At 40.3% G+C, this 13,166-nt stretch overlaps 1 protein-coding gene across 1 annotated transcript; it reads left to right on the plus strand.

The window, feature by feature from the left end:
* The first annotated feature begins 5,883 nt into the window (after window positions 1-5,883).
* LOC144956407 (uncharacterized) lies at window positions 5,884-12,965 on the plus strand. Its single transcript, XM_078886909.1, has 3 exons — window positions 5,884-5,893; window positions 6,525-6,724; window positions 9,757-12,965. Exons 1-3 carry the CDS (start codon window positions 5,884-5,886, stop codon window positions 12,325-12,327), a joined length of 2,781 nt encoding a protein of 926 aa, XP_078743035.1. The 3' UTR covers window positions 12,328-12,965.
* The last annotated feature ends 201 nt before the right edge of the window (window positions 12,966-13,166 follow it).

A 13,166-nucleotide genomic window follows, 5' to 3' on the forward strand; every position in this document is an offset into this window, starting at 1 on the left:
CAGTTATTCTTAGTCTATCTTTTATCACATTTATTTATTTATTTATTCTTCCCTAATCACACCAATCTTATCAACGTACAGCTCCAGGTACGGCCATGTTTTCTCTGTTTGATCTCCCTTTGTTCGATCATGGGCAATTTATCTGCTATCAACAAACAGACCCGTTGACACATAATTTAGACAATGCCCGGTTTAAGGAGATCTATTCTATGTATTGTGTTCCGCCATTTATCATTGAAAACGGGTTTTATCATCATTTTTGTATTCATAACCGGAATTAAACCAGAACGAGATTTTGAGACGGTAGACGGGGAATGGGTGGAGGGGGGGGGGGGGGTTGGAGATCACTATATATATATATATATATATATATATATATATATATATATATATATATATATATATTATAAAAACAAAACCATGAAATAATAGTGCTCAACTGTTTGATAAAAGGAGCTATTGATAAAATATTTCAAATTGATCATAATTATACTTGAAATATTTATATATATATATATATATATATATATATATATATATATATATATATATATATCTTCTAATCTCTTCTCTTCTATCTTCTCAATATCAATATCAATAGACATGACATGATAATCAGAAATCCGGTTTGTCGGGTACAATTCATGTCATTCAAGCAATAACAGGAAAAACTTGAGGCCTCATTTATACCAAATAAATATCATTGAAAAAAAATAACCAAGTCTATAAAAGACTATATTCCTATCGCTGTCACACTATTATAAATAAATAAATAAATAAATAAATTAAATAAAATTCCATTTATACATTCCATATGGGAAATTTGTCTCTAGGGTCTATTCCAAGGGAAGACTGGAATAACCCAGGCGTCAGCCGCAATGCAGCATCGCTTATTGATTTAGGGCGAGGTGACTTACTCAAGGCCACACATCGCAACGGCGGGTGATCGAACTCGGTACCTTTCGGGTACGAAGCAAAGACCGTACCACTGAGCCACGCTGCACCTTTATAAAAGACACCTTTATCTGACGTGCACTTATTTACAGGTCTGGTAACTCAACCCAATCCATTACGGGCTCATTGTTGTAATGAAAATATTAGAAAATGACCCAAAATGTTGTCCATTACAACAATGTTAAACTGGGCCCATAAATTGCGTTCGGATGTCAGATTGCGTATATTTACACGTCGGCTTTATCCCATTGTGGCTCTATATTCACATTATCTCACCGTACTCAGGTGTAAAATGAGTACTTGGCCGTTAACAGCGTTGTCTCTGTCCGAAGAAATTGTAATATCGCCTAAAAGGCGTCATGTCCCGTCCTACATGTTAAGTGTTGCTGTTGTTTAATGGATATTGCGCTATATAAATACTCAAAAAGTATAGTTATGTCAAAGGAAAATAAGACATTTTACCCATTGGAATTTTAACACATGAGAGACTAGAATCGTTTTTATTTTAATCAGGTCTCATGTCTTCATGTTTTAACCAAGGTAGCTGTATCTTAGTTCCAATGAAGTCAACTTGTAAAAAACAAAGAACTTGAGCTTTAATATTGCGCAATATCCACTAAACGTGCTCAAAGTGCTTTACAAAGTGTCCCTGACCAACAGTAACACGTAAGATGTAGTAGGCCTGTTAGAAGATATTACTTTTTTTCCGACAAAGACAACGCTGTTAACGGTCAGGTACTCATTTTACACCTGAATACGGTGAGAGAATGTGAGTAAAGAGCCTTCTACAAGGACTCAACTATGCGCCGAGCAAGGTTCGAACCCAGGACCTTCCGGTCCGAAAGAGAGTGTCATACCACAAGACCACATAATATCTTTTGTACTGCTTCTACTGAGTTCTTGAAAATGGAGAAATTGGCAGTTCAAAGAGCAGATACATAAGGAAAGAAACGAATTGAAAGAATGAATTTTTTTATAACAACAAGAAATGAAGTGAGTAGGAAAGTGCCAGAAGACAACAGAGAATAAAAACTTCGCGGCGGCGATGGGGGCTCGAACCCGCGACCTTTCTGGTAGGTACGACAACTTCGCCTGGCCGGGTAAATCGTGACTCTAGCGTATGAGCTATCCACGACCCCCCCCCCCCCCCCCCCCCCCCCCCAAAAAAAAAAAAAAAAAAAAAAAAAAAAAGGTCGCTTCAAAAATTTTTGACTCTAAAAGGGTTGATTAAATAATGGATTGAATGGAAGTGATAAAAGTTTGAATCTTGAATAGGGAATGAGATTAGCGGAAGAGTAGCGTCCCTTGATTGGACGTGACCCATAGTCTGTGACGTCACCGGCGGAAAAGTTATTAGAGAGAGAACGTCATGTTGGTTGTGCGCATGCGTCTCTCGTCCTCACTTTTCCGCCGGTGATGTCACAGACTATGGGTGACGTCCAATCAAGGGACGCTACTCTTCCGCTAATCTCATTCCCTATAGATAGAATGCGCTTGGCCAAGGAGTTCACAACATTGCCATCCGGAAGTATAACGGACCAACACACAAACTCTGTGTAACCATGAACTTTTAAAGTCTGGTTAATACAGTTTAGTGAGAACAACTCACAAACGCGGATGGCAAAAACAATAACAAAGGCCTGAGTGACGTCACCTGCATACTATCTATAGCAGGTTGGGCAGACCGTTGTGTGTTTATGTACTGGCTATAGACATGACATTTCTATAACACACTACGGGAGATAAGAATTATATTATTAAAACACTTTAAACTTTAAATCGAAAAGGTGAACGAGGACCCAGTTCGGGACTCTCTCTCTCTCTCTCTCTCTCTCTCTCTCTCTCTCTCTCTCTCTCTCTCTCTCTGTGTGTGTGTGTGTGTGTGTGTATGTGTATGTGCGTCTGTGTGTGTGTCTGTCCTTTCTCGCTCTCTCTTTCTGTTCAATCTATGTATATATCTTTGTATCTTTTCAGTTTATCAATCTATATATATATATATATATATATATATATATATATATATATATATATATATATATTGCATTTGGAAAAAACGAGATGCCTATGAGGAAAAGCAATACATTTTCACTTAGCCATCTCACACCCCTCCCATCTCTCTCCCTCTCCCCCCCCCCCCCCCCCCTCTCTCTCTCTTCTCTCTCTTTCTCTCTCTCTCCGTGTATGCCTCTCTCTCTCTCTCTCTCTCTGTGTGTGTGTGTGTGTGTGTGTCCCTCTGTCTGTCTGTCTGTCTGTCTCTCTCCCTCCCTCTCTTTCTTTATTTCTTTCATTCTTTCTTTCTTTCTTTCTCTCTCTCTCTCTCTTTCTCTGTCTCCGACCCTATCTATTATATTATACGATCATAAAACGCTTTCCATACAACAAATGTATCCAAACTGCAGCCAGTTCCTGTGACACATAAAAACTCGAATCGGCAAAGAAGAAGAGAAAGTGTTTTTGGTTTAGCTGTTGTCATTGTGTGGTCGGCCAGTTAGAAACAAGAATATCAAAGGAATCAAGCCTGTCATTATGGCCAATGACCCGTGGTCACTACTGGACACAAGACCTTGGGTCATTGAGACAACGATTATTCTTTATAAGTGTTTGTGTATCTTTCTGTCTGTGTGTGTATGTGTGTGTGTGTTTGTGAGTGTATTTTTACGTGTAAGACTCGGCCAGTGCTAAACTCACAGACAATAGAAAGTATGGCATTTTGTGTCATGTCTTGTCTTGGGAGATAGATGTGGTCAAGTAGTATGGCACTTGGCTTATGGCGTGTAGGTTGCTAGTTCGAGTACCGTTGTAGATGGGGCAAATTTAGGGCTGTGTGAAAAGTTGACTGAGTGCTTCTTGATATAACGTATAACACACTTTAAGATATCGGTTTATATAGTGTATAACTCTTCTCTTTTTCATGTTATTATGGCGTTTGAACGCCATTCTCTATAGATAGTGTACGCTTGGATAAGAAGCTCACAACATTGCCATCCGGAAGTATAACGGGTCAACACACAAAACTATGAGTAACCGAGAGCGTTTATAGTCTGGATAATACAGTCTAGTGAGAATCACTCACAAACGTGGAAGACCAAAAACAATAACAAAGACCCGAGTGACGTCAACTTCATTCTATTTATAGTAACTTTCTTGTACTAACCCATGTCATCATTCAATGTCATTTTGAGAAAGTTATTTTTAGAATACCTAATTTCCTGGAAATCACATTGAGCTTAAATTGAGCTTTATATAGGGCAATATCCACTAAATGTGCTCAAAGCGCTTTACAAAGGGTCCCTGTCCAACAGCAACATTTAACATGTAGGACGGGACATGACGCATGTTAGGCGATATTACATTTTTTTCGGACAAAGACAACCCTGTCAACGGCCAGGTCTCATTTTACACCTGAGAACGGTGAGAAAATGTGAGTAAAGAGCCTTTTCCAAGGACTCAACTATGCACCGAGCGCGAGGCTCGAACCCAGGACCTTCCGATCCGAAAGCGAGTGTCATACCACTAGACCACATAGCCGCAATATAGATAGAATGCGCTTGGCCAAGGAGTTCGCAACATTGCCATCCGGAAGTATAACGGACCAACACACAAACTCTGTGTAACCATGAACTTTTATAGTCTGGTTAATACAGTTTAGTGAGAACAGCTCACAAACGCGGATGGCAAAAACAATAACAAAGGCCTGAGTGACGTCATCTGCATACTATCTATATATTGCAAATTGAACAAAAACTGACTAATCGGTTAGCTTCATCGTCGATTTCTGCCGGCCCCGCCCAGCTCGCCTCGGGCATTTGTCTGTGGTCAAAAACAGTAGAAGTGACAGAAGATGGAAAAGCATAGTTAGAAGATGATAACATCGGGGTCGTGGATAGCTCATACGGTAGAGTCACGATCACCCCGGCCTTGCGGAGTTGTCGTAACAGTAAGGTCGCGGGTTCGAGCCCCCACCGCCGCCGCGAGTTTTTTTATACTCTGTTGTCTTCTGGCACTTTCCTACTCACTTCATTTCTTGTTATTATCAATATAAGTGCCTGCTCCACTCACTTTTCTGACATAGATAAATATCGCTGGACAGAAAAAAAACAGCAAAAATAGAGCATTTATATAGCGCAATATCCACTAAACGTGCGCTTTACAAAGGTTCCTGACCAACAGCAACACGTAAATTTAAAACGTAACATATGACACCTGTTAGGCGATCCTACTTTTTTTTTCGACAGAGAAAACGCTGTTAACGGCCAGGTACTCATTTTACACCTGAGCACGGTGAGAAAATGTGAGTAAAGAGCCTTTTCCAAGGACTCAACTGTGCGCCGAGCGAGGTTCGAACTCAGGAAATTCCGATCCGAAAGCGAGTGTCATACCACTAGACCACATAGCCGCACAGAAGCTGGAACAGTACAGATATATATAGCTAGACAGAAGATGGAACAGCATATATGTGACCCACCGTCTCAAAGCGGTATTATGTCGGGATCCACTCGGTAAGGGAAATTGAATTCATAGCCACAAATATCAAACTTGGGTTTAATTTCTCTACGTCATGATGGAGTATAAATACTATTTCTTGCTTTACAAAAACTTCTAAGGTCTAGCTTCTCATCATTCTATCTCTAAATTCACTTTCTGGGGTCTGAATCATCCCGACATAATACCGTTTTGTGACGGAGGGTCACATATAGATGTCGTTGGACAGAAGCTCTCGGCCTGCCTGCTTGGATCTGATGAAAACAAAAATGTGTTGCGTCACTGCATAAAAGTTTTTTGTTTATTTTTCTGTCTCTTTGCGTTGATGGGTATTCCATTCCATTCCATTCCCAGACTTTTGTCAGTTCCGGTTCCAGGTGATTTTCTCTAGAATTGGTAGTGCAGAGGGGAACTAGTGACCACAAGGCTGTCATTTTGTAATGCATGATGACCATTGGTCAGTTCTAACTCGTAGTTTGTGCCAAAGGATATAATAAGTATTTGTTATGCCTGGTCGCGTTGTATGGGTCAATAGACGTTTAAGTGGACGCTACCACCTACCGCGTACAACGTAAAGTGGACATGTGTTCACGTAACACTACTACTGAAAGTAATAGATGGGTTAATTAAAGGATTGCTGATCTCAAAATGTCTTATGGATTCAGAACGACTTTCTAATGGCAGCGCAGACCCTCCAGATCGAAAGGTCATGGAAAAGGCTCTTCTTTCATTGTACTCAGGTGTAAAATGAGTACATGGCCTTTAACAGCTTTGTCTCTGTCTGAAAAAAAAAAAGTGTAATATCGCCCTAACAGGCGTTATGTCTCATCCTACATGTTAAGTGCTGTTGCTGTTGGCTAGGGACCCCTTGTAAAGCGATTTGAGCACGTTTAGTGGATATTGCACTTTATAAAAGATCAAGTTTTTGTTGTTGTTGTTGTTGTTGTTTTGTTTTTTAAAACGCATCGACTTAATACTGGTTCGAGACGATGGGTGACAAATGAATGAATACGTCATGATTGATTACCAAATTATATATCTCTTCCACCCCCCCCCCCCACCCCAACCCCATCTTTCACATTTCACAGTGGCTCACTCCCAAGTGTACGGTTACGGGTTTCGACCTTACGAGTTCATCGCCCCTCACCGAGGCTCCAACCTGTCTCATTACCAGAAAAGGGAGTTGATGTTGGATATGAATGCCCTCAGGTCCCCGATCGTGCCGGAGATATACGCTATGGTGGTTGCCGTGATCACCTGGACTGGATGGCAAGGGAACCCGTTTTTGGTGAGTTGTCTAAAATGGTGAAAATTAGAAACAAGTAGAAAAGTGCCAGAAGACAAAAGAGAATAAAAACTTTACGGCGGCTATGGGGGCTTGAACCCGCGACCTTACTGGTACAACTCCACCTGGAGGTAAAATCGCGGGTTCGAGCCTCATCGCTGCCACGAAGTTTTTATTCTCTGTTGTCTTCTGGCACTTTTCTATTTGTTTCTGGGCGGGGAAAAAATGGTCAATCATAATATAATATTATCAATGTTAGTGCAGAAACCCGCTCATTGCATTGACAATTATGATGAATCGAGAGTTGAAGTCGAGATGGGGATAAGACAGGGATGCCTTCTGTTACCAATGATTTTCTTTTTAATGGAGCTTTTATATTGATAGCGCAATATCCACTAAACGTGCTCAAAGCGCTTTACAAAGGGTCCCTGACCAACAGCAACACGTAACATGTAGAATGAGACATGACCCCTGTTAGGCGATATTACAATTTTTTTCCGACAAAGACAACGCTGTTAACGGCCAGGTACTCATTTTACACCCGATTATGGTGAGAGAATGTGAGTAAAGAGCCTTTTCCAAGGAATCAACTATGCACCAATAGAGGCTCGAAGTCAGGACCTTCCGATCCAAAAGCGAGCGCCATTCCACTAGACCACACAGCCGCAATGTTAGCAACACACACACACACACATACACACACACACACACACATACACACATACACACACACATACACACACACACATACACACACACATACACACACACATACAGACACACACACATACACACACACACATACACACACACACACACACATACACACACACACACATACAGAGAGAGAGAGATAGATAGAGAGAGAGAGATAGAGAGAGTGGAGTGAAAGAGAGAGAGAGAGAGAGAGAGAGAGAGAGAGAAAGAGAGAGAGAGAAAAAGAGAGAGAGGAAAGACAGAGAGAGGAAAGAGAGAGAGAAGAAAGAGAGAAGAGAGAGAGAGAGAGAGAGAGAGAGAGAGAGAGAGAGAGAGAGAGAGAGAAAGAGAGAGGGAGAAAAATAGGGGGCGAGAGAGAAAGAGAAAGAGAGAGAGATAGAGAGAAAGAGAGAGGGAGAGAGAGAGAGAGAAAGCGAGAGAGAAAGAGAGAGGGAGGGGGAGAGAGGGGGAAGAGAGATAAACACTTAAAAACGTTATTTTGTAGCATTAGATCATCTTTAAAAGGTGAATTGAAGCGTAACAGAAATTAATTAAAATACGTATGTCCAATTTCATAGAACGCACACAAAAAAAAAACAACACACGGAGCGGCCGTGTTGTGTTGTTGTCTGTAGAAAATGACATGTCAATATCGCAATGATTCAATTTGATTTGAATCAAAAACTATTTTGTCATTCTCTACCACGCCATTTCATTTTAAAAGAAAAATTATCTTTGTAAGCAATTCATGATTGAACCGATAAGATTCTTGAATTAAATAAATAAATAAACTATAATAAAATTGAGCTTTAATATAGCGCAATATCTTTTCTGGCATATTGATTGACTTGAATCTCATTGTCATAGGGAATGAGATTAGCGGAAGAGTAGCGTCCCTTGATTGGACGTCATCTTACAGAGAGAACGTCAATTTGGTTTTGAAGTGTCTCAAGCCGCTTTCACCGGAAGCGAGGACGAGAGACGCATGCGCACAACCAACATGACGTTCTCTCTCTAATAACTTTTCCGCCGGTGACGTCACAGACTATGGGTGACGTCCAATCAAGGGACGCTACTCTTCCGCTACTCTCATTCCCTATAGTCCCGATAGCTCAGCTGGCTTCACACGCAACGGGACCAAGATCAATCACGGGTGAAGTCGAGATTCCCCCCCCCCCCGACCCCTCTGTCAACCCAGCAGTAAATGGGTAGCTGGGTCTATTAGATCTGGCGGAAAGTACTTTGCGATAGGCTGGCGTCCTATCCAAGGGGTAGCAAGTAATTGCTATTGTCCGCTTCACGCTATAGAAACCGGGATAAACTCCGGCTCCATGGGCCTGATGACTCTGAAGGATAATAATAATAATAAAATAATAATGCTGAAAACTTATATAGCGCTGTAACTTCCAGACACCATACTCTAAGCGCCTAACAGGCGTCATGCCTCGTCCTACGAGACTACTTTTTATTTTTATTTTCAAACCTAAACGCCCAAGATAGCGGTCTATTCACCTCTCCTGTGTTATTCTTGATTGATTGCTATAGATAAAATGCGCTTGGCCAAGGAGTTCACAACATTGCCATCCGGAAGTATAACGGACCAACACACAAACTCTGTGTAACCATGAACTTTTATAATCTGGTTAATACAGTTTAGTGAGAACAACTCACAAACGCGGATGGCAAAAACAATAACAAAGGCCTGAGTGACGTCATCTGCATACTATCTATTGATTAATCTGTCATTGAATATTTCTTTAATGTTCATTATTCTTTTTTTCTTTTTACAAAGTTTAATAGGGGTTTTCCATAATCTCTGGTAATAATTCAATTTTTCTCAAAACTGCAAGAGGTGTAATTTAATTTTTTTCACCTGAATTAAGAATTAATGATATTAGGTAATAATAATATAGATATATATTATATACAAAATATAATTATATAGTCATATAAGGAACATTGATATCATCATTGTAAGAACGAAATTTATTGGTAGTTGTAAGCTTATCGTCATTCGTAATTATAGCCTTCAACAGTCATGACGTCACTTCCCTCGTAATGACGCATGGTAACTTAGTAACTGGCTCTAAACTATCGGAACAATGGTGGTCGCCCTTATGAAATACGAGCATAACAGTGTATCCAGAGGAGAAAACCATTATAAATCTGATCATGTTTTGACTTTTATAGATTCTGATCACATGACATATGAAAAAGTTCTAGCCAGCATGAAGAATAAAAAGTACCGATGTTCTTTGTTGAGAACAACGATGCTCGCCGTTGCTTGGCGACGTGACATCAGACTATTGAAACCAATTAATTTCCATTTCCCTCCACAGATCTGGCGAGTAAGTCACGTGGTGCTGACATCCACCCTCCCATTGGCTGTCTATTTTTACGTCAAGGCCACAGGAAAATCCCACGACGTAGCTTCTCTCAGTTCTATTCTAACAGCAGCCTCGTCTCACCTCAACGTCTTCGGTACTCACACTCTCATCAACAGCTTCATATCACCAATTCTATTTTTATCTCTTTCGAGAATTTTCTTCACGATACGAAAAACATTGTCTTTAAATGAGAATTGTTGTCATAATAATATTATCGACAACTTCGAGAGTGACAACAAAATTAGCGGTGAGCGTTCACGTCTTGTCCCATCGAAATTACACAAACATAAATCTGTAAATATTCCAAGTGAACCCAAAGGTTACGTGGAGGAAAATGGCGACACCAATGTTTTGTTTGCTGACCTAATGACCAACAAAAGTGATCATTATTCGGCTATTGACCGACATGTTAGTTATAGTAAAGACAGCGGGAGGGGGGAAAGTCTTCAGTCCGGAAGTGAAAGCAGTGGCCATTCTTTTGACGATGACGATTATGATGAGGATCGTGATGATAATAAACTTGATAATAACAATGATGAAACGAGTAGAAATATCGCTGATAATGACAAAAAGCTCAAAGCAAATTGTAATGAGAGTATTAATGATAAGACAAAAGCAGATGACGTATTTTACACCAGCCATAGAAAAAAAGACGGGTGGGGCGGTGGTGGTTACAATTTCAGTATCGGGGAAGAAGACGGTGACGAAGAACTCAAAGAAAGACGAGGAACTCTTAGTTCAAAGCTGCCATCGAGTTTTACAAGACGTCGAAAAACTGGGAAGAATGATAGGGATAAAAGGGAAAAGAAGATACCTACTGAAAACATTTGCACATATTCTGAAAAGAATAAAATGAATAGACACAAGAAATTGGCGTTGTCTCCTTCGAGCAGTGAACTATTTCCCGTTACTAAATTATATAATAGTATTCTATCAACGAATTACATGTATGACGTCATCAATTTTTGTGCAGGCGCTGGTGTTGTCTTATGTGCATACGTCAGACCCGACTCCACCCTTCTGATTGGACTGCTAGCTTTAGGCCACGCCCATATCACACAGTTACCACGCCTACTTGCTGCCAAATCAACGTGGATTTTGGCTTTTGGTGCTATATTTACCTTAATTTTGGCAATCCTGGAAGACGTGAGATTCTACCAGGGTTTTATGGTCAGCCCGTGGCAATGGACCAAATTCAATATCATGTCTACGATGCCATCTCGTCTCTTTGGCGCTGTGGGGTTTTCCTTCTATCTTGGAAATGTATTTTTCGATAACACCGGTGCCTCTGCATTGTCTTTCTTTTTTATCATATCTGTCTACTTTTCAATCAAGTCATTGATTTCAAACATCTATGGTCGTTTTATAAAAATGCTTCATTCATCGAAGCCTGAAAACTCTGAATCGAAGAGTAACGAGGACAGAAACAACAATATAAAGAGCGATATAAAAAATGGAAAGAAAAACAAAATCACTCACAAATCCAAAATAGAGTTCAACAACGACAATTTTATCCCTGACAGTTGTCACGTGGTAACAGTCGTTGTCATGACAACCATATACTCTTTTTCCGGTCATAAGGAAGAAAGATTCATTCATGACGTCATCATATTGTACCTTATCGTCACAGCGTGCTCTCTGACGTCACTTCTTTCTACCATTTTGTTAAAAGCAAAAAACGCCAACAGTATTTATATCAAACGCACAATCATGTCTCTTTTCTGTATTTTTTACTCCCTCAGCCAATGGAATGCCATGCCAACGGGCAAACAAAATGACGTCAACAAATGTCTCCATTTTATATCAACCCAAGAAAACGTCACCGGTGTCTTTCTCGACTCACAGTACCCATACACATTCAGCTACTCAATTCTCCACAAAGAAGTTCCTTTACTCACCCTCATGCAGAGCGAATACTTGGAATTCCACCCCGATCATTTCAAATCCACACACCAACCTTGTCTTGGTCGTGTCCAAGAGGGGAAACCCAATCATTGCCATATCCGATACACAAGCCTCAACTCCGTCTCCAATCTTGTCTTCTATACAAACACTGAATCTTTATTGAAAATCATTATCGACTCTGCCAGCTACAATTTTGCCATAATTGAAACGTCCACTCCAAAATCACCCGATTTTTTCCATCCGGCTTTTCAAACCGTCTTTCAAACCAAGTCTGCAACAGTCTGGAGAAGAACTCGCCTCCCCGAACACGAGATACAGCTTCAAACTGTCTCTGATGCAATTCCTGAAGGCGGACGTAACACAACTCTCGTGGAATACGAAGCGGAGGTGTTGAAACAGTTGGGAAATTATCAGGTGGCGATGTCAAAGTTCAAGGTTGTTCTCTCTCGACCGGAAGGAGTCAAGGCCAGCACGATATCTTCGATGGCGTATTGTTTACATCGCATGGGTCGCGAGAGAGACGCCAGGAGTGTTGTGGCAAGTTGCAGTCAATTGTTTGATAAGGATTCGTGTCTCTCAGGGGCTGAGGTCAGAGTAAACCAACTCGGTGTTGTCTGAGAACGTTCTCTTGTCTATAAGTATAAGAAGCATGCGCTTGGCTAAGAAGTTCACAACATTGACATCCGGCGGAAGTATAACGGACCAACACACAAATCTATGAGTGGAGTGACCTTAAACGTTTATGGATAGAACGAAGATGACGAGGTCACTCAGGTCTTGTTATTGTTTTTTGCTATCGGCGTTTGTGAGTGATTCTCACTAAACTGTATTAACCAGACTATAAAAGTTCATAGTTACCACATAGTTTTGTGTGCTGGTCCGTTATATTTCCGGATGGCAATGTTATGAGCTTCTTAGCCAAGTGCATACTATCTATAGATAGAATGCGCTTGGCTACGAAGTTCACAACATTGCCATCCCTGAAGTATAACGGACCAACACACAAAACTATGTGTAACCCTTTAACGTTTATAGTCTGGTTAATACAGTTTAGTGAGAATTACCCATAAACGTGGATGGCAAAAAAACAATAACAAAGACTTGAGTGACGTCAGCTTAATTCTATCTATAGTTTTACTTTTATTTATTTATTGTTCTTTAATCAATTGAATGATTAATGAATGAATTGATTAATCTATTTATTTTGTTTGGAAATTCCAAATTTGAATAAAGACAAAATCTGTATCAGATTGAAATGAGATTTCCTTTTCTTGTTTTAATGAATTATCACTTTAAAATGGCATATGCCCCCTCGCGTAGCCATCGTTAATATAATATAATATAGCCTGGCACGAGAACCCTCCAGGACTGGCAGTTTGACGCCATTTTTTAAGGTTTGTGTAGCGTCTAGTGAGTTGTCGTTAGTAGAGCTCAAGGAAACAAGTGATTCCATTGGT

The sequence above is a fragment of the Berghia stephanieae genome, chromosome 11 (assembly GCF_034508935.2).
Source record: "Berghia stephanieae isolate SIO BIC M18660-M18661 chromosome 11, UCSD_Bste_1.3, whole genome shotgun sequence".
NCBI classification, from domain to species: Eukaryota; Metazoa; Mollusca; class Gastropoda; order Nudibranchia; family Aeolidiidae; genus Berghia; species Berghia stephanieae.